Source organism: Aphelocoma coerulescens, chromosome 2 (genome assembly GCF_041296385.1).
Source record: "Aphelocoma coerulescens isolate FSJ_1873_10779 chromosome 2, UR_Acoe_1.0, whole genome shotgun sequence".
NCBI classification, from domain to species: Eukaryota; Metazoa; Chordata; class Aves; order Passeriformes; family Corvidae; genus Aphelocoma; species Aphelocoma coerulescens.
The window spans coordinates 45,813,039-45,840,720 of NC_091015.1; the positions used below are offsets into that span (position 1 = coordinate 45,813,039).

The window sequence follows — 27,682 nt, forward strand, 5'->3', positions numbered from 1 at the left end:
CTTTAGATACAATCTGAAGTAAAATATTCCCCGTTGTTGATTTCCTCTTCACAAAAGCCAAATATGTTTGGATCTAAACTTCCTTGATTCAAGTGGTGCATAATAAAAAAACAAATTGAAAAATGTTATTTATGTTGTAGAATCAAGGAACAAAAAAATAAGACAAGTCAAAAGCAAATAAGGTCCTAACACCATCTATCATATGGCTGCCTGTCAGACACAGGTCCCTGTACAACACAGTGGCTCCTTAGATAAGAACACAAAGGAAAATACTTAGACAATGCTGTAAAAACTGTGGAGCAAGCAAGGAGGGGATTGTAGCAAGGGTTAACATACTTAGCTGTTATCTAACCAGCATGGATGTTATTAATACAGAAGACAAGGAGAAATGGATGTCATGTAGACTGCAGCAGTCTATACTGACCCAAACTGAACTCTGTACTGTTATTATCATCTCCTGTGCGATTATGCAGGCCAGTCAGATGGAAATTAGCATGGTTTTATTGCAATTCTGAAGTTAACCTTTCATTTGTAGTTAGACCTACAAAAGGAAACAGTTTCCATGCTGAGGCTTCTGGCCCTGTTTTGCCAAACTGGGAGACTGCATTTGAACAGATAGGAGGTGCTGAAAATTGGCTTGATTTCTGGAGTGGGGAAGATGGCAGGAGAGGGGAAGGTACCACCTATGAGGGACCACTTCTTGTATTACTCAGATTTAAAAAGCAGAGAGGACTCTTACAGCACAGTTTGGAAGTAAACAGCTTTACTCCTGCAGACTGCTGGCAGTCAGAATGAAAATATAAAATATTTGTAGCATATTGCACTGTTTTTCTAAAAAAATATAGTCCTCTTGATATCTTGCTGTTGCAAATAAACAGTACTGGGTTTTTGACAAAGATTTTAAGGTATTGATTACCACTGTCATTACCTCCATGAGAATTTACTTGCAGATTCTGCGTCAGAACTTTAATACATTAACTCTTAGGACTGAGAAATTGTCATAAGAACTGAAAGACTTCAGTCTGTATTTCTCTGACGGTGAAACCTGAGCAGGTGAGAACAGCAGGGTAGAGGTGAGATTAATTTACCAACTACACCATGATGCACACATTTGGACACAAAATTTTGTTAGCAACTTTAAAACTTACATTCTGCAAGGCTTTGTTGTGTGGGATATTTTGTCATATTTTGATAATAAAGGTTTCATTTTAAAATCATCTATATTGCTTATGGAGGAGAACGCTTATTTCTTAAAAAAGACATGAATATCCTGCCTGTAGTAGCTCAAAACCTTTTTTCCATGATTTGGACTCCAAGTGCATAAAACTGCAAAATAGGTTTCTAACTCTTTAGCTGACACCATAAAAAACCCCCCCTCATTACCATAAATTTCATTGCAGGAACACCTGGGATGCTACTCATGGGTCAAGGCCCCCTTGTCTCCATTGCTGAATTAACAGAGGATAAAAAGGCTGCTCTTGCCCAAGAGGATATTACAGTCTAAATATAAGATAAGAAAAGCTCTAACAGATGGGTACAGACCTATGGAGCAGAGGGAAGCAAAGGGGGCATAGATGGATGTGCTCTTTGCACTGAATGGACAACAAGCACAAACGTGTCTAATTCCAAGCTTAGCTGCAAGGCATTTAATAGCCTGGAAAAGGACAGTAGCAGCCAGTGTGCCTAAGGAGCAGAAATGTTAGATACTGCAACTCTGTGCAGTGACACTGTGAGCATCTCCTTAAAGAAGATGATATTCATGTGATTTATATACTTCTGATTATGGCCTTGCAATTTTATTTCTCAAATTACCTATATGTTTAGATTTGTATGGTTTAGCTGTAGTCTAAAAATTAAATTATCATTATACTATATTACAAAAAAAGTAGCTAACTTACTTATGCTACTAATTTCTTTTAGTGTAAGAACCCTGGGAAAAGATACTGGGGAGAATAAAGCAAGACAATTTTTTTAAAAAATGAAAAGGTATTTTTCTTCACTCCAAATATATTAATGGCATTAGAGCTGTTTGTAAACTATTCCTAGTAACAATAAAAATTTTAATAGTAATAATTATCTATAGCAAGTGCTTTGCATGTATTGTCTGTTACTGTCACAGGAAGTTGATATTGAAAATTTCCCCATCTTGTCCTTTCTTTGGATCTGATGATCTCCAAGGTCTTTTCCAATCTAGTTGATTCTGTGATTCAGTGATGTGGGAAAGAGAGACTAAACTGCTGACTTGCAAAAGCAAGAGGGATTTAAATCTCCCACATATTCTAACATAGCCATCTGACAAATTACTGTTGAGAAGAGATGTACTAACTTATCACAGAGAAAAGTTTCAAGAACATTCCTTTTCTAAATTTACTGACCCCTTGATAAATGAGGCTGAAGGAATTTATGACCTAGTTCTGCAGGAATGCAGGTGCACTGACCATGTACACTGGAGCTTCTTTGCAACACAGTCTAAATGTTTAGAGAACTACCATAAAATATCAAGAGGAATGTTTTCCTTGCAGGTCTGCTGAGTCAGCTCTTCAAATCTTATACATAGCTCTTATATGTAACATAGACAAGTCTCTAACCTTGGAATAAATATATCTCTGCTGTAAGGGGAATCTTTATTACATTATACTGTGACACTGCTATGGAGCTATATTGAGGTCTTCCTCATAAATATGAGCAACAGATCTGTCTGATTGGTTTAGCCATCCACAGAATTCCAGCTGCATGTCCCAGAGATGCAATCTGTAGCCTTATGAGGCAGCAAGGCAGCAACACAGCATAGGGGTGAGAGGGACAACTCACCTAGAGCCTTATAGAGGTGATAACCTCAAGGTTCATGCAGAGCATTAGCTGGCTTTTAGGAGACTGTCCTGGAGCCCTGCCCAAAGGAACCTCTCCCCCCCAATGCCACTCCTTTCTTTCTTCTCTCACCAGAATAAACTCTACTTGTAAGCATGAAGGAAGTTCTCTGGAAAGACAATATTTTGCCACATGGTGTAGAAGAAATGTAAATATCTAATTCATATTAATTATCTACCAACATTAAGAAACATCTGGGGCTCTGACTGTGAAACTCTGGGCTGTTCCTCGGGGATTTCTCACAGTAGGGGAAAAAGTGAAAGCGCAAAACTTTATTTTGCAGACAAAAGAAGATAGGACATTATCTAGAAATTCTAAGATTTAATGCGTAAACTATATTAGATTCTGGCTAGAAATGTGCAGGGCTTGAAATGTGTGAAGTTGTTGTTAATTCATACGCACTGTGTTTTGTAGGGTGTTTATGTAGGATTTTGCATTAGGTGGAAGATATGCCGGACTTCTGACTGTTCTAACTTGTTGCTAACTAAATATTTTAAAATATATCTTTCCTACATTGTTTTCTAATAAAATGCTATCACTGCAAGTGTTTAATATCAGGCCTTTTGCTCCACCATTTTTAAGCCACGAACGTGCCCAAGAGTGATCAACCAGAGACATTGGAAATCCCATTATAATCCTTATAGTGCCTTCACTGGGGTGGATTGCAAGCTTCCCACAGGAAGTATCTCTCCTTGCACTTATGGCTTTCCAAAATAAAAATATAAATTATTTAACAGACCACACCTTGGTGATGACAAGAAATTACTTCCTACAAGGAAGTTTTTTCCATATCTCAAAGGTGGCATCAATTTTCCCATGAGAAAGGAAAATGTTACTTTTTTATTCTAAATAGTGATACTTGAAATTTATAGTTGACTTTTATGAGATAATTAAGGCCTAATTTTCAGGTTTTCACCACTTCTGTCGGTTCAGCTGTGTTCTTCTTGTTATGAGGAACATTGAGATTAGATCTCAGATTTTTTTTTCCTTTCCTTACTTCCTTGGTTGAGCTTCTCTTCCTACTGAAACTACTTAGTTCATCGAGTATTTATTTCACTGTGAAAGCGTCATTTTCAGTGAGAACAATGTAGGTCTCTAGATAGTCAATATCTTGTTAGGGCTTTGTCAAGTTAGTTGAGTTAAAGCTCTGCAAAATGTAAGTTTTTTTATGATGCCTTCTAAGTACACATTTAATTAGGAATACAACAGCCAATATATTTACAAAGTGTATTAGTTATCCTTATACAAGAAATGCATAGGTTGTCACCTTTCAAATGAAATGAACTTTTGGTAGACCTGATAGAGGTTAAGCTTGTATTTAAAAATGCTCTAACTCAAAGGAATGTGCATTTTGTTTGGAATGCTCTATGGGTTTTTAAAGTCTTTAAAACATCTATCTCAATGTAGGTCTCTAGATAGTCAAAACCTTTCCCTAAGGATCTTGGGGAAGACAGAGTTTCCTCCAGATTATTGTACCTGCAAAGGGTAAAGCAGGCATTCAAAAGGAACCAGATATGAAGGTAACAGTTTCACCCACCTGCTTTTGACTACAGAGGTTTGTGCATCTTGAATGTCCAAGCCTCAAGAGCAATGGGACATACAGCGACCTTCACTTTTTACCTTTGTTTTTCCCTTCTGACTGGATTATGTCCAAGTTCAAACTTTCTCTGGATGATGTTACAGATGCTTGAAAATCAGTGGTAGAATTCCCAAAGGCTGCAGAGAATTACAATTTCATCTGACATATATTGAAATCCTGATTTTTTAAATTTGATCCATTAAAAAAAAAAACAAAAAAGCAGATGCAAGGGTATGAATTTTCAGGTTTATCAGGAGTGTTTGTGCCTTGGATTTTGGCTCATGACCATCTCTCTTCATTTTTTAATTTGGGAAGAGGTGTAATAAAAATTCTGTCCAGTTTCTCCTCAATGGAAATCAAATGGCATATTTATTGAATCTATCCATTCCTAGTGTTCACCTAAATTCTTGTATGACAATGATCCTCGAATTTGCTACTGGTGAATCATCATCTGTAATTTTGAAGAGATGTTTCATCATGGTTTATTTCTGAAAAGGATGTGGCTTTGAAATTCTCAACTCTTTTAGTTGTAATTTTAAAATATTACATTTTTGTAATTTCCATTGTTTGCAAGGTCCCCAAAAATATGCTGATAATATTTTCACAGGGATGTTTAAATGACATATATATATATATATATATATATATATATAGCACTTGCATGAAAGAAGACTATTTTTGTTTATGGATTAGGCTTTAAAGAGATGAACATCTGAGCTCTAAAGCATGAAATCTTATAAAATTTGTCCTCTCCCCTCTAAAGATTTTATCTACTGAATAGAAAGAAGCACAGAGTACTTGATACATAAGGGGTTTTTTTCTCCTCTTAGATTACATATTAAATGGAATTTTTGGGTGGGTTTTTTTTTCTTCTTTTGTATTATCTACAATGTGGACATTTATCAAGTAAATGTATATAGACTTTTATATATGTCTATAGAAAGTCTTGTGTAGTTTCCATCAAATACCCACCTCTAACATTTTGGCACTTGAAAATCTACTCGACCAGAGGTTAAATATAATCTGCTTGTACAAATCTAACATAGGTAACACTTCATTTCCTGGATTAGCTGATGCAATCAATGCACCAGAAAGTTACAAGGGATTATAACCTTAACACAGAAAAATGGGGGAAAATACTAAAATAGACATGAATTAGATTTAAAGGTATACAGACAGTGTGTTTCAAAGGTAAGAGAAAGGTAATGCTGTGTCTGTGGAGGGCAGATACCCCTGCCTTGCATTGATCTGAAGCATGAATCCCCATCCTTGCTGCATGCATGGCAGTTCCAAGTCAGCACAGCTGGTGTCTGGGCTCTGCTCCCAGGGTCACACAGGGCAGCCTTGAGAGCGCCTCCACCACAGGGACTTCATTCACATGAAGTTGAGATAAAACTATGCTTCATATAGTCCAAGTTAAATCTGTTTCTTTTCTGTGTCATGGCAAAAATTTCCTTTCACAAAATTTGAATAAATGGGTTTGAGTAGAGTAGATGTTCCTTTAGTCCTTTAACACTACCAGTCTCATTCCTACCCATGTTATATGTCTTTCTAGTTTAAGAAAAAAAATTCATCATAATAAAGAATATACTGTGATAAGAACCATATTTTACAAGGCTAAAATAAGAAAAATTATTTTAGTAATAAATTATTTTGTGACTTACTTTAACATTTTTAAGCAGTCTCAGTACTTGAGAAATACGTTATTGTCTTTATCACATTTGTTTTCTTTCTCATTTTAGGTGTCTACTCTTTGCAGGAAAGTGTGTTAGCAGAATAAAGATCAAGGGAACTAGATTAATGCAAACTGTTCCTCATTGTCCTGCAGCCATTATGGTTATGTCTGTTGTACTAATATTTAAACCATTCTACTTTAATTTTTGTGCATTGCTAATTAGCTATTACTTATCTAGAATGCCAGCTAATTTTCTTCAAATATAAGCCTCTTGTCCAGAGCTGTTCCTTTGTACCCTGTACTTGTTGACACCTCTCGGGTTTCCTCTTACACATATAACATTTATTTATTGTCTTCATTTTGAAAAGAGCATTAATTCATATCCTGTATTTTACTAGTGTGCAACTCTGCCATTTGAGCAGATGTGCTGGAGCTGTGTTTTCACACTGTCAGAACGTGCAACTGTATCACACATCCATGACTGTGTCTTGTACTGGTTTTTAATATCAGGCCTTTTGCTCTACCATTTTTAAGCCATGAACGTGCCCAAGAGTGATCAAGCAGAGACGTTGGAAATCCCATTATAATCCTTATAGTGCCTTCACTGGGGTGGATTGCAAGCTTCCCATAGGAAGTATCTCTCCTTTTGGGGTCTTTTGGGGAAGGGTGGAAAGAGGGGCGGGGGGGGGGGGGGGGTTTAGAAGCTATTCTTTTTTTCCAAATTTATGTGAAAGAAAAGCCTGATTCTTGTTGTACATATCGACCCAGTCCAAAAAAGTCAAAAAAAGTCTGGCACATTTACAGTCCTTCAGAAGCAGTGGTTGAAGGTAGGATTGCTCCTGTCATCTCTAGGGTTCTTTAATCCTAAAACCATCTGCTCTGGTACCTGGGAGCCTCTCCTAACATGACAGGCAAAACTCGACCATAGATCAAACCTGTAAATAAATGATCAGGTTTTGTGGCAATGAAAGAGTAACAGCGATATTCCACAGGCTGAAATAATAGGAATGGTGCTGTTTGGTCTTTTAATAGTCTTGGGAAAAACTACAAATGTTTTAGCAGGAAAAAATTGCACATGTCAAAAACATTTTGGCTAGACAGGGATAAAGAAGGCTTTGAAGCTCTTGTGAAGAACCCGAGTACCTTAAACAAGTAATCACCATGAGAACAGAGGCAATGATTATTTAATAATTCAGTCATACACACAAGAAGAAGTAAAATGATTTCATCTCCTTATACACCTTTAGACTCTGAATGTATTGTATCAGTCAGCAACATCTAGAAAGTAACTGTGCAAAATTCTTTGGAAGCAATCTTAAAAGCAAAGCTAATGTTTTAATGTCTAATGAATGACAATTGGGTTTGATATGGTAAAAGGTATTCATTATGGTGTTATAAAAAAATCTTATTTCAAATACAATATTAGCTCTGGCCTACACTCCTCAAATGCACTTTAACTATGATACATTCTGAAGAAGCCACATGGACAGTTGAGGGAAGATTTGGACATCTAAAATCATAGAAACTGTATTCACAAGTGCTTTTACCTAAAAAGAAGGAAATTCACCTACTTGCTCCCTCTTAGCAACTGTTCTGCCTTAAGGTTTATTTTGTGGAGGTTAATACAGAGAAACATAGACAAAGATACAACTAAAAATCTTGGTTGATTGAGATCAATAGAAACTTGTAACATTTTTCCCACATTTAAAATGGAAATATGCAATGTTTATTTGCAGCTCAGAGGGTACAGCTGTGTAATGAAAGGGTGGTGTGCTTTGCTGTGCAAACCTACAGCTCCTGGATGCCTGGCTCTAGATCTGAAATTAGGAGCTATCAGCAGTGATAAGGGACTACTGCAGCGGGAACCAAGACAGCTCTCAAGCTACATGGTGATTTTAATTTAAAAATGCATTCCAGTGATGAAGGATCTAATTTCTCTTGTACAGTTTTTATCTTCTCCTTTATGACCCTAAACTGTTCGCTGCAACACACATTAGTAGTCATAAGATAGTGACTTCTGTGTTGAAAGTTGTAATCTATTTATATCAGAAGGCTGCATATGCTCCAGTTCAGGACATTCTTTTATTATTTTTTGTTTGCCAGAAAAGCAAAGCTCAGCCTCAAACACAGTCTTTAAAGATAACCCTCACTAAAGACAAACCACAGTGTCCTTTCATTTACTCCAGCATTTCTCACTACGTATTCTTTCCCTACTATCAACATAGTATTGCTTACTCTCTCTCCTTACTAGCATGAAAGGGCCAAATATGGTCAGGCCCTTCATGAGGTTTAAATACAGTCTAAACATCAAAAATAAGTGATTATGTGAGAGCAGATAGGCTTTTCTACCTTTAGATTTCCCCCAGGAATACCTGAAGTCCCTAAATTTGGTGTGGAATCATAGCTGAGAGAAGCTTGGTCTTTGTCTCATACTTTTCTCTTTTAGCATCATTGCTACTATTACTTTCAGACATTCAGGGATGCTCTAAGAGGCACTCCTTATCTATACCTCTTTATTATTCCTGACACTGTAGTGCTGAATAAACCAGAGACCTTTGGTCTATTTTTTAGCTAGAAAAAAAAATAAAGTTTCTCTTATTTTTAGAATGAGTGTTATGGTTAATTAATGCATTAGAAAATGCAACTAATTTGTAAGTTTTTGAAGTACCAGACAGTATTCTGATATGTTAAGTATCTGGCATATAAGGAAAATCTAAGTAGTAGTACAGAATGAAGCTGCAAATTACAGAGCGTGTTGTACATACTCAATGCAGAGAAAGCACCCAGCCAGGGGAAGGGCTGATTTTCTGGATGTCTACTAAATGAAATAATGTGGTTTACATCCAGTTTAAAAGTATGTAATCTATGGAGGTTTAAATGCTTTTTTAGGCTTCTGCTGATACTTGAGCACTTCCCAGATATAAGTAAATGAAACTCAATACAGATTCTTACAGCAATTTTCAAACTAGTCTAATGGAGCTAGATATCCAATTCCTATTGACTTTTCCAATGGGACTTGATTACTTAAGTGCTCTTTTTCCCTTTGAAAGGCCTTCCTCTTAATTATGCTAATTGGCACTTTAAAATGTTTTCAAAGTCAGAGAGCTATACCTAGACAGTGCTAATTCTGAACCAGACAAGATTCATAATGTTAAATTCTAGGAAGCTCCTCTGACTACAAGGTATATTTACTTTTCTCTTCTTCCCTGAGGGCAGAAATTAATTACTCAAGTTTGCCAGAGAATATGCTGAGAGCTGTTACCTACAGGAACTGAAAAGGAAAAGGCATTAGTCAATGATGCTACCTCATGACTGTTTCCACTGGCTGAAGAAAGTATTTACACCCAACAGTATCTTTCCTCTATCCTGAAACTGAAAAAAAATGCAGTGCTATCAGCAAAAATATGAGAGGTACAGTTGATCTGGAAGATATTGCAGCATTTTATATACTCTGGCTGAAACATCATTTTATACAATTTTTTCCAAAGTTCCTGATTAGGATAATCTCTGCCAGCCAAAATAGAAATGAGAAGCTGTAAACATGTTCTTATCTACAAGTCAGAGGAATGTATTTTTTGGGTTTTCCCTTTCAGAGATATGTTTTCTCTTCCAAGTCTAAATCCCTGAATAAATTTACCAAATAGCTTTTCTTTACATTGTCGGCATTATTTTAGCAATTTTTAAGAATTGCTAATCATTGCTAACTGCTACTGTTGTAGCTCAGTGATAAGCTGTACATCCAACTGAGGAGAACATTTATACCACAGAACTAGACACTGAATACTAAACTCATCTCAGATACTAATGTTTTGGCCAGAAGTGTTTGTTAGAAATTGTAAAATGATTATATTGGTATTTTGGTAGTGGAATTATTGTAGAAATATTATAGAGACTTCTACTGATTGACACAATGTTGACACTTATTTTTTCTTACCTTACCTTTACTAGCAGTAAATGGATCCTTTAGGAACAATGATGTTTCCTTAGGGTTGGACGAAAACCTTGAACATAAAGTGAGCTGTAAGGGAGAAACCATTTCACGTATATCTCTTGGTTAAAGAATGCAGTCATCCACCTTTCCTGGATAGTACTGGTAATGCATGAAAAGTGAGAAAAATGGAAATACACAGGCTGAGATTCAGTGGCTTTTAGAACACTCTGAGGAAGGAGATTTTTTCCTAAAAGGCATATCAGTTCTTTAAAATAACTTATTTCTTTCACTTTTGCAACTGAAACAATCTTGAGCTGATCTTGAACTTCATAATTGAATTACTTTACATTAGGTTTAGATAGACTTTCTTTAACTTTGTCTCCTCTCTCCCAGAGATTTTCTTAGGTTTTTATTCTATGTTCTTTAATGTTTGTGATTATATTCCCTACTATAGAAACATAGGAATTAAATCTGCCATACAAAGGGCCATGTTACTGTTGAGGAAATGTAGTGTCATCTCGGAAAAAGAGTAGTGGTATTGACAGAGGACTGTATTGACTCAGCTAGTCTTCTTTTTTTTCCCCATTTTGCTTTACTTTCATTTTAAATAATTGGGAGCCACAAATAAAAAATAGCCCCACGATTAGTACTATCTATCCAGGCAAAATCAAGGAGATTTTCATATGCTTTCTTGTCTGTCAGCAAGGTAAAATGTCCTACTCACTACTGCCATTGTATGACAATGCAGATTGCTTTCATTTACACCTTTGATTAAATTCCCTGTCCTGCACAGAGTGGGTCAGCAGGGTCACAGCCAGACCTTTCTCTGCCATTACTAAGCCCTTCTGGCTGAGCTTTCTCTGGAGGAGAGCATGCTAGAAAGCCTGGAGCTGAGCATGGGAGCAGCCATGGTTCAGCAGGTCTACTCTGGGTGCTAAATCCCTACAGACTTTTTTCCCAACTTAATCGGAAGTGCTGGGACAGATACTTTAAATCTACCCCCTACTTTTGCAGACATCCTGTGCAATGAGATTTCCCCCAGTTCATATTTGGATTCACAGAAATGGATGCTGACTGAAGTGGAGAGAGACTAAGCTTCAGGAGATGATTCAGTCTGTCAGGTCCCAGGTTACAAAAGGGAGACCCCCAAACAATTTTTCTAAAAAAAAACCTCTGTCTGTCAGGATTATTTTCTTGTGGCAATTCTCCCTGTATACCCAAGAAAGATTCCCAATCTCCCAAGCAAGCTGTTTAACAGGCAAAACCGGGCACACAAATAGATTTTTATCCTTCTTTTTTCCTCTATCTTGATTTTTGTGAAGCATTGTGTTTATGCAATTCATTCAGGTTGTGTTTTACAGCTGCATATTTTTCCTGCATTGTTGTTTGGGGTTGTTTTGTTGTTTTTTTCAAATATCTGAGGCAGTAGCTAATTCTGCTTTCTCTGGCATACATAGACTCATTTATCAAAATGAAAGGAAAGATTAAATGAACAATTTAGAAAATACTTACTGAAGCATGTTTTGAAAATTAGTTCTGGTTTGTAAGTTATGTTTAGTTCTTTGAATCTTTTCTACTGTAAAAAGAAACATGTGAAAAGCTCTGAATATGTAATTACTATTATAATGATTTAGTCTTAGAATGTCAAAAAGCTTTCCAAGCATTAATTAATGGAAAGAATTAAATGATGTTGCATTGTTGCTGCAGTGCTATTAGGTGAAGACTTTTTTCTTTTCAGTGACTTAATGGATTTTATAAATTATCTAATTAGACCTGTAATATGCAATTCAAAACCACTTGATTTCAATGCAAAAATGCAGTTCTTATCATAAAAAATTGTACATAAATACCGCAGGGACACAATACTTAATTTGGTGCTTAAATTCTTACATTTTAATGTTCTCTTTATTCTTGGAAATGTGTGAAGAATATACTGCCTTTTAATTAGGTTTTTGGGGGCTTCTAGAACTGTTTTTTTTATATAATATGTAGCTTTTATGGAGGTGTCAGTAATACTTAATAGTAATTCTTTTTATGCTTTGTTTTGCAGGTTGGCTTCATGAGCTAGGAAAACGAATTGAATCTCCTTATTATGAGAATAATACACTAGGAGGCCCATCAATCAGAAGTGCCTATATAGCTGCCCTGTATTTCACTCTCAGCAGCCTCACCAGTGTTGGTTTTGGAAACGTTTCAGCCAACACTGATGCTGAAAAGATCTTCTCCATTTGCACAATGCTGATTGGGGGTAGGTACAATTAAACATCATTTACAACATTTTCAAGGAGTAGGAAAAAGTCAAATAAAAGCTGAAATTTTGCTAAGTTTCTTAAAAGAAACCCCAAACAAACACAAAGTGAGGTTTAATAAATTTAATTTAAAATGGCAAAAGAAGGAAATAACTTTGTTCAGTTTAGATAAACTCTCTTAGGCAAACGAATTTCTAACCTTTTGTTCACTTATGGTGATGAAAGAGTGTCGCCCACTAAAATGCAAGTTCACATTATTAACAGTGAGAGTGGCCCAGCAATGTGTTGGGGATTTCAATCACATGGCAGACACTTTCCCAGACAGCCAGGTATGATGTGCACATCAGCTGCAGTACACTCCCCACAGCAGCCCTGGGAATGGTGATGAGGGGAAGTGGGCAGCCCACAGGACAATGTGTCTGTGAGCTGGTGCATATCCTCATCTGAAGGACAAGACCAGAGAGAAAGAAATAGAGACAGGACAGAGCCAGGAGACTTCTGGTGAGCCTTAGTATAAAAAAAAAAGTAGTTCAATTATCACTGATAACCATTTGATACAGATTTGAATCAAAATGCAATTTTTTGTCATATTTGGAGCTCTTAGTAACATTTTCATTTATGTTGATTACCAAGCCGTACTTGGAGTAAGCCACATGCTCATTCATGGTCCCTTTCCTTCTGCTGAGGCACCTGGGTACAACCAGCAGAGATTTGTAAGCTAAGACCTTTGCAGAAAGTACTGGAAGCTCTGTCTTTACATTCACCTTCCTCCCACGAAAAATTAGGTGGGCTATTTCACAGTGTGTACATAATACAGCTCAAAGATGTCACAGTGGGCATGAAGGGTAAGAGCAAGTCACTGCTAGAGTACTCTGTCCTCCATTTTTTTTCTGCTTGCTTAGTTATTCTGGAAATACTAGTAGGTATTTCTCCAGGGCTAGTCAGTAAAGCCCTGGGCGTCAGCTTTTCAGGATCAATTTCTGTGGGCAACAATAAATTGCAGATTTGACAATTGAAAGCCAGAGAACATGATGAATTACCTGTAAACTATATATTTGCAGCATTAATCGGTATAAGAATTGTGCAGTGAATTATTTTAGTTTTCCTAAGTCCTGAAAATAAGAGGCAATAATATAATGGATCATCCAAGAATGATATAATTTTGTTTTTGACAATGTCACAAAACCACAAGCAGTTCATTAATTGCTTTTGGCAGTTGCATAAAATTATAGTTTTGAAATACATTGTGGTCTCTGTTCTTTGGGGCTTTCACTACATAAAATCTGTTGGAATTAAGGAAGGACTTTTCATTTCTATAAAGAAACCAAAAGATCTCCCATGTAAAGCAGCAATGAATATTTAATTCACTTTAATATGGTAGAGCTTTCATAAAGTAATAGTGAAGAATACAGAAGTATCCTATACATTTATTTAGTCCAGTTGTAACAATTTCACTTTTATTTAATGTATTATTAAGTGACAGAAATAATATGTTTGTACATTGAATAAATTGTGAAGAACTAGTCAACTGAGTGGAGTAAGAGGGAACTGATGACTGAAAGACAAAGTTGCTTATAGGCAAGCAGGTAGGAGGAGGGATTTATATCTGCAGGGGTCCAGTGAACAAGATATGTCCAGGTAAAAAAAGCAGAGCAGGCTGATCTGCAGGTATTTTCTTGAGGAATTCTATTTTAGATACTATTGAGGAAAATCAAGGAAACTTGAAGGAGTTAGAATGATACTGTGAAGATGGGTGAGTATGCCTTAGAAAACTCTTGTTAGGAATAAAGTGCTGATCTGTATGCTTAGGGACATGATGCCTCTTCATTTCTTAAAACATGTTCTAGTGTATAGTTTTGGCTGATATTCAATTTTAAAATTCCCTGGTGGAAAATGATGTTCTGAGGAAAATTGGTGTAAGTTTTTCAGACTTTTTGACCAAGCTGTTAGTTTATGAAATTTCAGGTGTAACAGATAGGGTGAGTTAGTTTATCAGTAGTTTTTCTGTATCTCTTTAATGGATGACACTACAAACTGAAGAAACTTACTTAAACTTTGAAAAAGCCGAAGAAAGAAAAAAGAAGTGTAAACTTGACAAATAGATAGCTTATAGCATACCTTTTTAATATTTACTGGCCTCTTCATATGAATTTTTATTTTGCATGCATTTGAAATTTAAATTTTTAACAAGTCATATTCTGAAAAGATCTTGTTCAATACAGTATGTCTTCTTAAAGTGGGAAAGAAAATTTACATATTAAAATGTAACCAGAACTCCTAGGATACCCAGTATCTGTAAAATATTAATCAGATCTGCCCTCCAGCAGGGGATCATACTCTGTTCTGTCTTGCACTCTCCATGTTCTTTCAGCAAATAATGTGTACTTTTGTATTTAAGAGATTGGAGGCCCACTCTAGTAGCTCCAGTCCTATCTGGAATCAGAGGGGTTCCTCTGTTCCCTAAGTAACTAAAATGTGATTTAGAATATCCATTAAAATAAAGGCCACTTTATAAAATACATTTCCTAGAAGTTTTGAACTTGTCCTACTTGGGTTTAGACAGAGGCGCAATAGGTTTCTTACAGAAAGTAGGGTAAGAGTATGATTATTTGATAAAGAATTCTAATGCCTGTCACAGCCAAGAATAGCTTGTCATTATGAGAAGCAGCTGCCTTCCAATGTATATAGGCAAAGACAGATTCTTCCATAATAATAAAATTCTAGATGATATTTGTGCCTATAATAACATCACTGAGATCTCTACACCATCCAGCTCCTAGCTTGGAACCTGAGAGACCTACACCGCATGTGATTCTTACATATGCATTCATACACCACCTAATGCTTTATCCCTCCCCCCTGTTTAAACTGATTATTGCATCCTTAAAGAGGTTACACTATTTCTTTAACCTATTTATCTGTGTCTGGCTGAACTGTTTCAGATCTAGCTGTCATATTTCTAATATAGTATCCTGTATCCAGTATTACACCAGTCCCTCACATTTTGTTGCTTTCGTTTGTGACATTAATGACTTAGCAATTCACTGCACCATCATGAACAACACCTAATTAATATAGCTGATTATTTTTAGAAATAAATTTCTGGTTAGGCTTACTATTCTTACTATATACATAATCCTTTTCTTTCTGCTAGCTCTACACTGCAGTTCTTTATCTGTTTTTCTGCACTCCCTTACAATAAGGACACATATATAGTTACTAGCTCCTTTGTGTTTTACTCAGCCTGTAAACATTTTCTAACACACCAAACTCCAGAATTTTCTCTCTTTCTACCATTTAAAAGTGTATCCTTTCCTCCTCCTTCTACCATTTAAAAGTGTATCCTTTCCTCCTCCTGTTTCCCCTTGTCTCTTCTCACTCACATTGGATATCTGTAAATTGACATGCAAGGTCAACAGCTTGTCTCACTTATAAACCGATTCCTTTGTCACTCTTAGGAGTCTGCTTTCTTTCAAGAACTATAAAGACAGACGTCCCTTTAGATAAATAATCAAGTTTTTTAGTAATTTTTTCAATAAACAATTTGTAGATGTATATATTCTATACATTAGATAAATATCACATCACAGTTTAGCAGTGATTTTTCCAATTCATAATAAGCAAACACATTTTTGCACAGACAAACCCAGATGACCTATATCTGTAAATATTTCTTCAATTTTGCTTCTGATTTTTTTTATTCCCAAGCCAATAACTAATTGCAGACAAACTCCAGGATGTCAGAACTTTCTGATAAATTACTTTAACCATATTTGACCATGTCAAGCAATATAAGAAATCAGATTGTCTCTTTGAATGTTTCTTTTAGCCTGAATTTCTGCTTTACAATGGTTTTTTTCTGAATTTTTTGTAAAACATATCCCCCAGAATATGATACATCTTTAAATGTTATTTACAACCTCATTCCACTACATATGGTCTCCATTAGTAATTGCATGTATTTATATGAGTTCTCTGAAAACTATTACATGCTATGTAGTTTCCAATGGACTGTTTGAGTCCAGTTTTCATACTGATTATTAGTATCTCATTATTTCCTGAGCATACCTGCCTACATGTGCTCCTTCCTGTACCTGTAGGGAGCCTACAAGGAAGATGGAGAGAGGCTTTTTACAAAGGCCTGTAGTGACAGGACAAGTGGGAATGGTTCAAACTGAAAGAAAGCAGGTTTAGATTAGATATTGGGAGAAATTGTTTACTGTGAGGGTGGAGAGGCACTGGAAGATGTTGCTCAGGGAAGTTGTGGATGCCTCATCCCTGGAAGTGTTCAAGGCTGGGCTGGATAGGGCTTTGAACAACCTTGTTCAGTGAAAGCCATCCCTGGAAGGAGGGTTGGAACTAGGTGTTCTTTAAGGTTCCTTCCAGCCCAAACCATTCTATGATTCTATGATTCTATGATTCTATGTTCCATTTTCCTTTTCTCTTAGACTATGGACTTAATGTGACTTGGACATTATTTTGCTGGGTACCCTGAGTAGATAGAAACAGTTGTTATTCTACCCTGTCCCATGACTATGATTCATAGTGTCTCAAACCCCAGAAATGAATATTAATAACACTGTATATTATTCAAGGAGCCTTATATTCAAAAGCTTTCTTATATCTCTCAATCAGGAAATTTTCGCCCTGTGAAGCTGCTGTTTATTTTCTGTGTTAAGTTTCATTGATCATCACTCCACATTTCATGTAATTTCTGTACTCCCTAGCTCTGATGCATGCCTTGGTGTTTGGCAATGTGACTGCCATCATTCAGAGGATGTACTCCAGATGGTCCCTTTATCACACAAGAACTAAGGATTTGAAGGACTTTATACGGGTCCATCACCTGCCACAGCAGCTAAAGCAAAGGATGCTTGAATATTTCCAAACCACGTGGTCTGTCAATAATGGAATTGATTCCAATGAGGTAACCAAATGAGAAGGGGGGGGAGGTTTTATTTGATTGTTTTGACTATGAACTTAGAGTCAAGGAGGGGGGTAATTTTTCTTTTTTGATGCTGTGTTTTGTGTGAAGTTACAAACCAAAGAAAACTGCGCCTAAAAACAAAGATGGGTTATCCTGGGAAGAGGGTACACTATTGAAAAGGCAGGTTTAAAACATCAAATAATGTAAAGTAAAGTTCAGTCCTCCGTGATTCTCAGATGCTGAAGAGGCGTTCATCAGAAACCTTTTAGATGATGCCAGCAGAAATGCTATAATGAGTAGTCCTGTACTTCACTAAAAAAAATATCTATATGGGGATTTTAAGTCCTTTTTAAAGGAGGGACTCTAATGTCCTTTCCTACCTCCTTCATCCTATTTATTGCAATACTGTAAACAAGTGATTTAGCCTGAATTTTATGTTATTTATATAGTTACATTTTTAAATATTGCAAAGTGTAACTTGGGAGTGAAATCAAAAGACAGATTTCAGGTGGTGTCTGTGTTTGCTTGTTTTAAATTACTATCCAGGTTATGTGTTATTGTACTGCAGGAGAAATAATGGCTTCTCTCTGCTGGAGTGTTATTTGAATGGCACACTCCCTTCAGGTTTCTTGTTATCTGTGTTATAAAACTCAGTGGTCCCTAAAGATAATGTGGAAATAAGCAGAAAGATTTGGGGTTTGGAACATTCTTTTCCTGATAAATTCTTTTTGTGTTGTGAACAGCACAAAGAATGGGATTTTCAACAGCATTTTAGCAACAGAAGGAGCTTAGTAAGATTTACAAAGGTACAAAAATGACTTAGATGTCAAAGCTTTCCTAGATGTGGTTAATGATCGCCTTCAGCTTTTGTACCTTCTGTACCTTTAGTCATGCTGAAAGTGAGTGACTGCTGTATTACAACTGCAGCTCCTGGAGAGACCATCAGTCTTTCATTATTTACCTCCTACAGATAAAAAGCCTTGTCCAAGCCCACCTGGTCAAGCATTGGCTGATTGTATTGTTCAGATGCCACATCCCCTCAAACTACAAACAAAACTATGTTTGTGGGCTTGCACCTTGAAAGGGAAAAAAGGAAGATCTCATGGGTTTTAGTTTCCATAGGTTCTTCCATTGAACACGCACCTTGTCTCCATTCCTTTCCCACCCCTCCTTCAGTGTCCAATTATGTTATTAAAAAATAAAAATAACAACAACAACAACAACACATTCAAGGCAGGTTTATTTAGTTATTCCTCTTCCAGTGGTTTTACTATAGAAGAAGTAATATTGCATATTAATGAATTTTATAGAAGGATTTTAAAGAAAGTCTAAATGATGTTGATGTTTGCTCTGTTTTCATTGTATATGTCACTGTATACAACAGTATACCTGATCAGCCTACTGTGTTCTATCAGCTGAGAACTTGGACAAACTTATATTGTGCATTAGAGGGAATTCATGCAGTGTTACTGAACTTTTTTTTCCTGAGGGGTTATTTGGTGAGGCTTTTTTGGGGGTGTTTTTCGGTAGAATAAAGGCATATATTCATTCATGTTTTTCCTGGAATTTATCAGTGTTAAAATTTATTTTAAAAGCACATGTCTCATCAAGGGGATAAGAAAAATCAAAGGGAAGTATTTACATCAGTGTGACACGTGCAGCACTACTAAATCAGGCCATTTCTGCAAAAGTGGAAACAAATAATTTTACAATTTTTCCCTTTTTCGTAATTTTTTCTATCTTTTGGACAGCTTTTAAAAGACTTCCCAGATGAGCTGCGTTCAGATATCACCATGCACTTGAACAAGGAGATTTTGCAGCTCTCCCTTTTTGAGTGTGCCAGTCGTGGTTGCCTCAGGTCTCTGTCTCTGCACATCAAAACCTCCTTCTGTGCTCCTGGGGAATACCTCCTCCGGCAGGGAGATGCCCTGCAAGCAATCTACTTTGTGTGCTCAGGTTCCATGGAAGTCCTGAAGGACAGCACCGTGCTGGCAATTCTTGGTATGTTCACAATGATAGATTTAAAGAGGAAGAATGGTCTCCCAGCATAGGAGGACCTTCACTGCTAACTGATGGCTTAGTATGCCCCTAGTAGTCTGCTGAGAAAGAATTTAATTTTTATCTGCAATGCCTATTCTATGTACACTCTTATTTTTTTTATTTTTTTATTTTTTAGTTTAAACTTATATTTTGACCTAAGGGGCTTTCAATTGCTAGATTGTTAGCTGTGCAGTATTTCACTTCTGGTTTCCTTATACTTATTCTCTCTTCTTCTCATGTAAAGAGGTACTTGCTATGTTTTGACACAAATTGCTGCCTTTTACTATATTTGGTGATGGCATTGACAGCTCAAAGAACATTGGTTGTCAGTTCCTAAATCTTTCATAAAAAATTAGTGGCCAGGAAATGCTCCCACTAATGCTCCCAAATGAAAGGAAGCAATATGAGCCTACTGTCATTCTTTGGCACTTGCCTATGAACATCCCTTGCAGAAAAGCCACGTGGTGAAAAACAAAGCATTGTTGGCTCTGCTCCCCAAGCTACTTCTTCATGCTTACTGATGCTGTCTGCAGGCATTTGAGTATATTAGAACTGAGAAAGGCCAGAAGTTCAGTTCTAATACATTTTTAGTTGTTGTTTGCAAGACGACTGTTTTTACTCATTGACGTTTAAGCATGTCTACCTGTAAATTTCTGTGATTTGCCTCAATCTAAGGCCTACTAAAGAAATTCTCTTTATCTTCAGCTAAAGGATGATTGGACCTGTCTGAGTTAATGTTTATGAAGTTTTTTTTGTGAAATATAAAATTTTACTCTAAAAGTAGAGAATTATTTTATTGTGATTTTAATATCTCTAGACTTAAATGTATTCTTCTTTCTAATAATTTTTAATATTCTTATAAAACAGAGTTAAAAAGAACATTTCCTTTTTTGTTTTCCTTCCTGTTTGTGGGATTACACTAGACTGTTGATAATGGAAGCTTCTGGTCTTCTGTAATTGAATTTCTTTTATTTTACTAGAATGCATTTGGTTGGTCTTTTTTTAGAATATAAATGTGATACAGTTCCTATTTGTTTCAGAACTCTTTAATTGTATTAGACTGACAGTCCATATCACTCCATCTCTCGTTTGTTTCTAGAAAGTTTAAGAATGTCTTGATTTCATTGGATCACATAGATCAAAGATACAAAATATGGCTTAGAATAAAACATAAGCTAAAAGCCAGCAAAAGGTCAAGGGGTACTTCCACTGGAACTATGATTTCATTAATAATTCCATCTTCAGGCTCTTCTGAAAATGTTAATTAAAGCATCATTGTGTAATGGTAACAATCAAAACAATAAGAAAGAGATTAGTGGATTTCTGAGAGAAGTTAATGAAATCATAATGCAAAAAACATAAACATAACACATTGAAATAATGTTTTGTTACAGTGAATGGGAGCTTCATCATTTAAACCTAATTAACACCAGCAGAAGGTGAATGCATCAAACATATAGGACCCTATGAGAAATTGTATTACTGATGTCATGTAAACCCAAGAGAGCAGTTTTCTCCCTGACAGTGCTGCAGTTCCCAGAATATTTTATAATTCTGTCCTGATTCTAATTCTAGTGAATTAGTTTTTGTTTACTGAACCATTCTCACTAACAAGCAGTGCAGCAACAACTCAGTGAAACGCTCTCATTACATACATCTTTGGTTCCTCTAGAGACTATCACTTTATCTCTAATAATGATGGTTAGGATATATTTTATAGGAAAATATGTTTTAATATGAGTTATGTACTGTTAGAGCATATATCTTTGATTTTTAAAAAATATTAGCCATGAGTTATTTTGAAAACATCCATAATGAGAACATTTATAACTTTGACTGCATGTCCCTGTTTATTAAAAACAGATGTGTCTGTAAGAAACATTTCTATATAAATTTCTTCTCCAATTAAAGAAAAAAGGATGTAAATAGCTACTAAGAATAGCTGAAATGATTCTGTTATGTAACAAATGTTGACATTCAAGGTAAAGTCATTTCATCACTTCATTAATTCTACATGAAACTTCAGGTTACTACCTACAGCCTTTGCTACATGATTTTCATTTGAAAAAGAAACACATATTAGCACTACCAGGTCAATTTTAGTGTTTTTAAACCTGACATTATTTCAACACTATAACTACAATCAAATAAAAATCTAATATTTTTCCAAAATGTTTTTGCAATATTTATACTAATAGTGTTCATATATCCAAAAAGTTTCTAATTAAGATGTTTAAAGATCAGTCTTGGTATATTTGAAATATTCTTTCCCTTTTCCACATTAACAGCCAGCAACAGATTAACATGCCAGCCCTTTGCTTAGTATAGTGGAAGACTTCTAAGGAACTGCTGGTATTCACAGTAAAATGTAAAAGTGTGTTACTGCTTAGCTTTATGCTATGTTTTATTATGTGAGCAATACAAGGTGTGATGAGCAATGACAGATGTTATTGCTACCTATCAAATTTCTCTTTCCCAGACTGACCTAAGATCATACCAGTTCTCATTATACCAATAGAGATCTTTAAGAGACCCCAAAGTAGCATTAATGTATGTGTATTCCTATCATAAGAGAAAATCCCTCCCTATCCTCAGTTTATGATAAGTACATTTGAGAAAGTTCTTCAAGCTCCATGTAAATAGGAACAAATTTATTTTTAAGTACTAAAAAAGTGATATTTTAAAGTGTAAAGCTATCCCATTTAAGAAGCTTCAGGAATGGTTGACTGCTTAGTTTAGCTTACCCTGCAAGCTGACCATTTCCTGTGTAATATACAGCTGGAATAACATGCTGGGTGGATTTTCAGATGTGACAGTCTTAACTTATTATTTATTAATCACAGAATAATGTAAGATGGAAGGGACCTTCAGAAGCTACCCAACCTAAACCTGTTTAAAACAGTGCAAATTTAGCTCAGATTCCTCAGGGCTAAGTCCAGGCAAGTTTTGAACATCTCCAGAGATGCTTGCAATTCCTTTTTGGAATTTGCCTCTTTGAGCAGGCTGTTCCACCGTTTCATGACTTTCCTAATTTATAATGAGAATTTCTTTTGTTACACCCTGTGCTCAGTACATCTTGTTCCCCTGGGCACTCTGAAGAGAAGTTTAACTCTGTTTTCTCTACTATTTTCTGTTAGGCTGTTGAAGAAAATAATATCCTTCCTTTGCCTTCTCTTTGTAAGATGGAACAATACCCCATTTTTGCAGCCTTTCCTCATACATTATGTTTTTTAGTCCCTGATTCTTGGTAGACTCTTTTGGTCTCACTCCAATTTGCCAATATTCTGTCTTGTACAGGGAAGCCCAGAACTGGACACAGTGCTCCAGATGAGGTGTGACAAATACAGAGGGAAAGAGTCACTTTCCTGGGTCTTGCTGGCTCCACTCTTGCTAATGCTGCACAGGAGGTCCTTGAAATTTTCTGCAAGGACACATTGTTGGTTCATGTTCAATTTGTCCGCAAGGACCCCCAGGTCCTTTCCTGCAGAGCTGCTGTCCAGCTGCTCAGCACCCACTTCATACTGTTGTAGGGAGTGTTTTCATCCCTGGTGCAGGACTTGGCATTTGGTTTTGTTGAACTTCATGACGCTCCTGTCAGCTGTTTTGTCTTTCACTGAGGTCGCCCTAAATAGCAGCTTTTTCCTTCAGCCTATCAACCAATTCCCCCAGTTGGGTACTGCCCATGACTTGCTAAGAATACACTCCATCACACTGTCCAGGTCTTTAGTGAAGACCATCTGCTTTAACTTCTGGGGAAAAGCTCTGGTTCAATGACTGCACTTTGGAATTTATACCTCAGATCAGATGTTTGTGGAAGCTTTTAATTATAAAGTTTCTGTGCTCTTCAATATATGGTCTGTTGAACTTTTTATTACAACAAGTGTCCTAAGGCAGTCTTGCCCATAAATGAAAAAACAACAGCATAAGGATTCTTTCTTAAGCCATTCTTTCTTCTCGAGAGAGATGCTAAAATGATATCTTAACACCTGCATGTTTTAACACACACAAACACAAAAACACCCCATAACAGCTTTTTTGAAAAATAACTGCACCTGCTATTAGTTACTAATGTAATCTTCATTTTATACTTATTTACTTTATTGTTCCCTTAAATCAACCAGTTACCTGTCTGGAAATCAGTTTTTGTACCTCCAATTAATTGCATATAAGGTTGCATCTGCAACAACAACAAAAAAATTAGTCTAAGATCCTTTAGGATGTTATTAATTAAACAACGCATTAGCAACAATGGGATTTCAGGTTCGGGTGTAGCAATTATGTTAAACAGCTTTATGATTCAAAGAAGAAGTAAAGAATTTATGCTTCGAAGATAATTATGTTTGTATTTTCTTTTAGGTAAAGGAGATTTAATTGGAGCAAACCTATCCATTAGGGATCAAGTTATTAAAACAAATGCAGATGTTAAAGCTCTAACATACTGTGACCTCCAATGTATTATACTCAAAGGTCTCTTTGAAGTGCTCGACCTCTACCCAGAGTATGCTCACAAGTTTGTTGAAGACATACAGCATGATCTCACTTACAATCTAAGAGAAGGCCATGAAAGTGATGTAAGTATCTTTAAAGGTTTCTGCAGTTATTGTCATCTTTCAGATGCTTGTCACAATAAATAAATAATACACAGATTATGTTAAAAGAGCTGCTGATTCCATTTGTTTGATAATTCAGATATTACCTACATGAATTGTATATCAGTTGGTCAGATCATAAGCATTGAACAACCTCTCTGCTTGTTATTTTCCATAACAAACATCATCCTTGAGAGAAAATGCTTTAATTTTTTTTATATTTTTTGTTTATATATAAAAATAATCCATATTTACATAAGCTATGTGTCCAAATAAAGGTTTTATCCATACCTTTTCTAGAAGCTCATGTGCCAGCCTAATGAACATTCATTTCATACATCATTGGTTATCACTTTCAGTTAAGAATGTCATCACACACACTGAAAATGGAAAACAGTTCTCATACACTACAATTAAAATGTATTTTTCCACTTAAACAAGTACTTTATTTGGAAAAAAAAAACCAGAACAAACAAAAACCCCAAACAAAAACAAAACAAGAAGAAATTCCAGATAAAACTCCTGAAAGGCTTCAGTACAGACTCACCAAAGTACTTTCACTGATATTATATGGATAATATATAGAGAGAGATTTTAATAGTGAAAAGCTTTTATGACAGCCCTCTTTTTCTGACTTAATCATGTGAATGCTCAAATACAGTTATAGCCAAACTTTCAAGTTAGTGTTTAACAGGTCAGGTATTTGTCTTTGTTTTGTGCTTCTCCTAACACACAGAAAGAAGTAACATTGGAAAAACAGGAATTTTTACTAGGATAATATCAAGACAGGGGACAAATATAATGCCAAGGAAGAATGCACCAAAGTACTTTTCAGTTCAAAACCCCAATGAATTTGATATATGGGCTGATTTTTCTATATAGCTTCCTATTAGATGTACTTTGGTGCCAGTGTTTCCACAGCAACACTCTATTAAACCACTGCAGCAGAAAGGAGTCCATATATAAGTGTGTACTTCTGGAGAGGAGAATAACCAGGATCTCTCATTTGTTTGTCTCTTGAAATGTCTCCAAAATTCCTGCTGATGAAAACAGCAGCTGAGAGTACACATCTGTTCTGAGAGCTTGGTGATTAGTTTGTGTAACACATTTCCCTTGGGGAGGGATGTTTCATATGAAAAGGAGTAAAACTCCATTTAAAGATAGGGTTTGAAGATGATTACATTCCCCTCTACAGTTTTGTCGTGGAACTTGATGGATCCCCACAATCTGTTGCTTCATGCTTTTCTGTATGATGACAAATCTGAGGATCACCCTCTCAGCTGCATTCAGTTTTTATAAATTCAGGGACAACTCTTCCTGATTAGAGTCAGCTGGGTGATGTACAGACTGCTGAGAGCAAGCCTACAGCAGTCTTGGAGGTGAGTGGTTCACAGGTTCTCCAAGGAGGATGTGATTTAAAGCAGTGCAGGACACATCCAAGTAACTTCTCTGCTTTAAAGTAGAAAATATTTAGAGTATTTGTGAATGTATGCTGTATTTTCATGGTATAATCTGTCACCTTAAAATTAAAGGAAAAAATATCCTGACATGAAGTAACATCCGCTGTCCCAGGCGGATATACAGAATCCAAGATAGATTATCAGTTTTGCTTTCACCTACATCCTCTGGTTAACCATGTCCTCTGCTAGTAGTTCTCTTGCAGTAGAACATACCTGTGCATCTCATTTCTTATCCAACCATTTTACTTATCAATAAGAATAAACAGCACCAATGAGGCAGCCAAAAATTGTCCCTGGCATGCCTGGTCAAAGCAACTAACTTTGCTTCGACTGGAAAATACTCTGTCTTCATTAATATAACTTGCAAACAGAAATAATTGGAGTTATCTGATGGTTACTCTCAGAGAAAAGTAAGAAAAAAGTTTTCAGATGTACAGTTTTTGGGTATGTTAACATGACTTCTTTCTTCTTTTTGCTTAAGTACAGTACTACTTCTTGGGAATGGTGTTATGGGACAGTTTGGCAGCTAGGCCGCTGTATCTTGATTCCCTCTCCCTAATATAGGGAGATTTTCCTTTTCAGATTATCTGTGACTTCCACAGCTTTATGGAAGTTTTGGATTTGGAGAACATTTCTGTAGTTAAACAGTAGATCTATTCATTTGAATAAGTCTGTTTCTCACTCTCTTTTTTCTTGGAAATTTTAAATGACTGTAAATCTGTACCTGAATGTGAATTCAATAATTCTTAAAATTAATCAGCAGCAGTGTATAGGGTCAGGTGAACTGCAGGGTGAAATAGCATGAATTTCCCCACTATGACTTGTGAACTGTCTTTCAGCCCTGACCTAAAATGTTACTGCATTTTCAGTCAAAGTCCACCAATCTACTGTAGGCTGAAGATTTATTAGCACTTTAAGTCAGCATTAAAGAGGTGAGAATGAATAAGAATTTAGTCCTGATTGTTCATTATCCCCATTCTACCTTTGTTGTGCTGTTGGAATGGTTCATTGCACACAAAATTGAATCAGAGATTTTAACTGAATTAGAAGCATGTGGACAAAAAAGGGCTCAGAAGTCATCTGTAGTGTCCTGATCCTGAAGTGTCAAAATCGGATACTTGGCACTAGATTACATATCTTCCCTACCTAACCCACACACAAAAAAGGAAACAGTTTAAATTTGTTTTCTTGGTTCATTTGTAAGTCGAAGAGTGTAGATAATGATGTGCTCCATCTGCATTAAAATCCAAGTAAGGTATAACTGTGGAAAAGGCTCAAGGACTTCGGTTGTTTTGTCACTTTTCAGTAAAACAAGGAGGAGACGTAACCAGGTTTCCTAGTAACAAGTAGAAACTGTAGCTGTTTGGTTATAGATGGATTGAAAGTGGTGTGTAGCAGTCCTGGTAGAAAAGCCCAGATTCTGAGTATAGGAGATGACAACTATTTCAGGCTCTAATGATTAAAAGGCAGAGAAACAGACACAAAATCAGAGGGATAAAGTTTCTATGATTCCTCATGATAACTCTTAAGCCAGGAATTGCTAAGTGATTTATTATTATCACCATTAATGTGTGTTTAGCCACACTGGCAGTGCTACTATGCCATCTTTTCATACATTCTCATCACAGCAAGGTGTAAATTAGGAGAGACTTTTTGTTGATTGTACATATTCTGACCCTCTGCTTTCTTTGCTGCCTTGTGATCAATAAACCCATAACTGTGTTTGTAAATGTATTCAAATCTTTGAGGACAGTTAGACAATTTTTCTGGTCGCTGGAGTTGTGACATTAAAACAATGCAGCCATTTCAACCAATTTTTCTATGTCTGTGACTGTGTTGTCATAGTAAGGAAACAGTTTGCTGAGTAACACAGATTTTGACATGTGCCTCACCCCATCTATATAATTTTGCACTATGAATTAAGAGGTTGCATATGTATTAGGCAGTGAGAGTGTCCCATATCTGATTTGATAAAGCTAAGCACTCAGAAGAAGGTTCTTAAAACATATGTGGCTACATCTATACACATACATATATATGAAAGAAATTGGAAACTATTTTGTTATCCACCAGCCCTGGAAAATGTGTTATTTGATACATTTAGAGAGTAGTAGCAGCTGTTTATAACTCTAAATTATCCTATGAAGAACTCAGAATAAGTAAATGTTTGGACAACATCTTTGTAGGCTTTATAAGATTTTATTGTTTCTGATTATTTATTATGTCCATGCAGAAGAATCTGCAGTATAGACAACATTATTCAGATTTTTAAAAAACAAAACAAGACAACAACAACAAACACAAACAAATTAAAAAAAAAACAACCAAAAACAAAACCAGAGGCTGGCTAAAGCTACACCGATA

General features: G+C 36.0%; 1 protein-coding gene across 1 annotated transcript in view; it reads left to right on the forward strand.

The window, feature by feature from the left end:
- The window catches only part of KCNH8 (potassium voltage-gated channel subfamily H member 8), a 174,155-nt gene that overhangs the window by 117,235 nt on the left and 29,238 nt on the right, over positions 1-27,682 (forward strand). The window contains exons 8-11 of the mRNA XM_069005820.1: positions 12,104-12,301; positions 17,030-17,229; positions 18,981-19,230; positions 23,626-23,840. Coding sequence (XP_068861921.1) covers positions 12,104-12,301; positions 17,030-17,229; positions 18,981-19,230; positions 23,626-23,840 — 863 coding nt within the window. The remainder of the gene's footprint in view (positions 1-12,103; positions 12,302-17,029; positions 17,230-18,980; positions 19,231-23,625; positions 23,841-27,682) is intronic.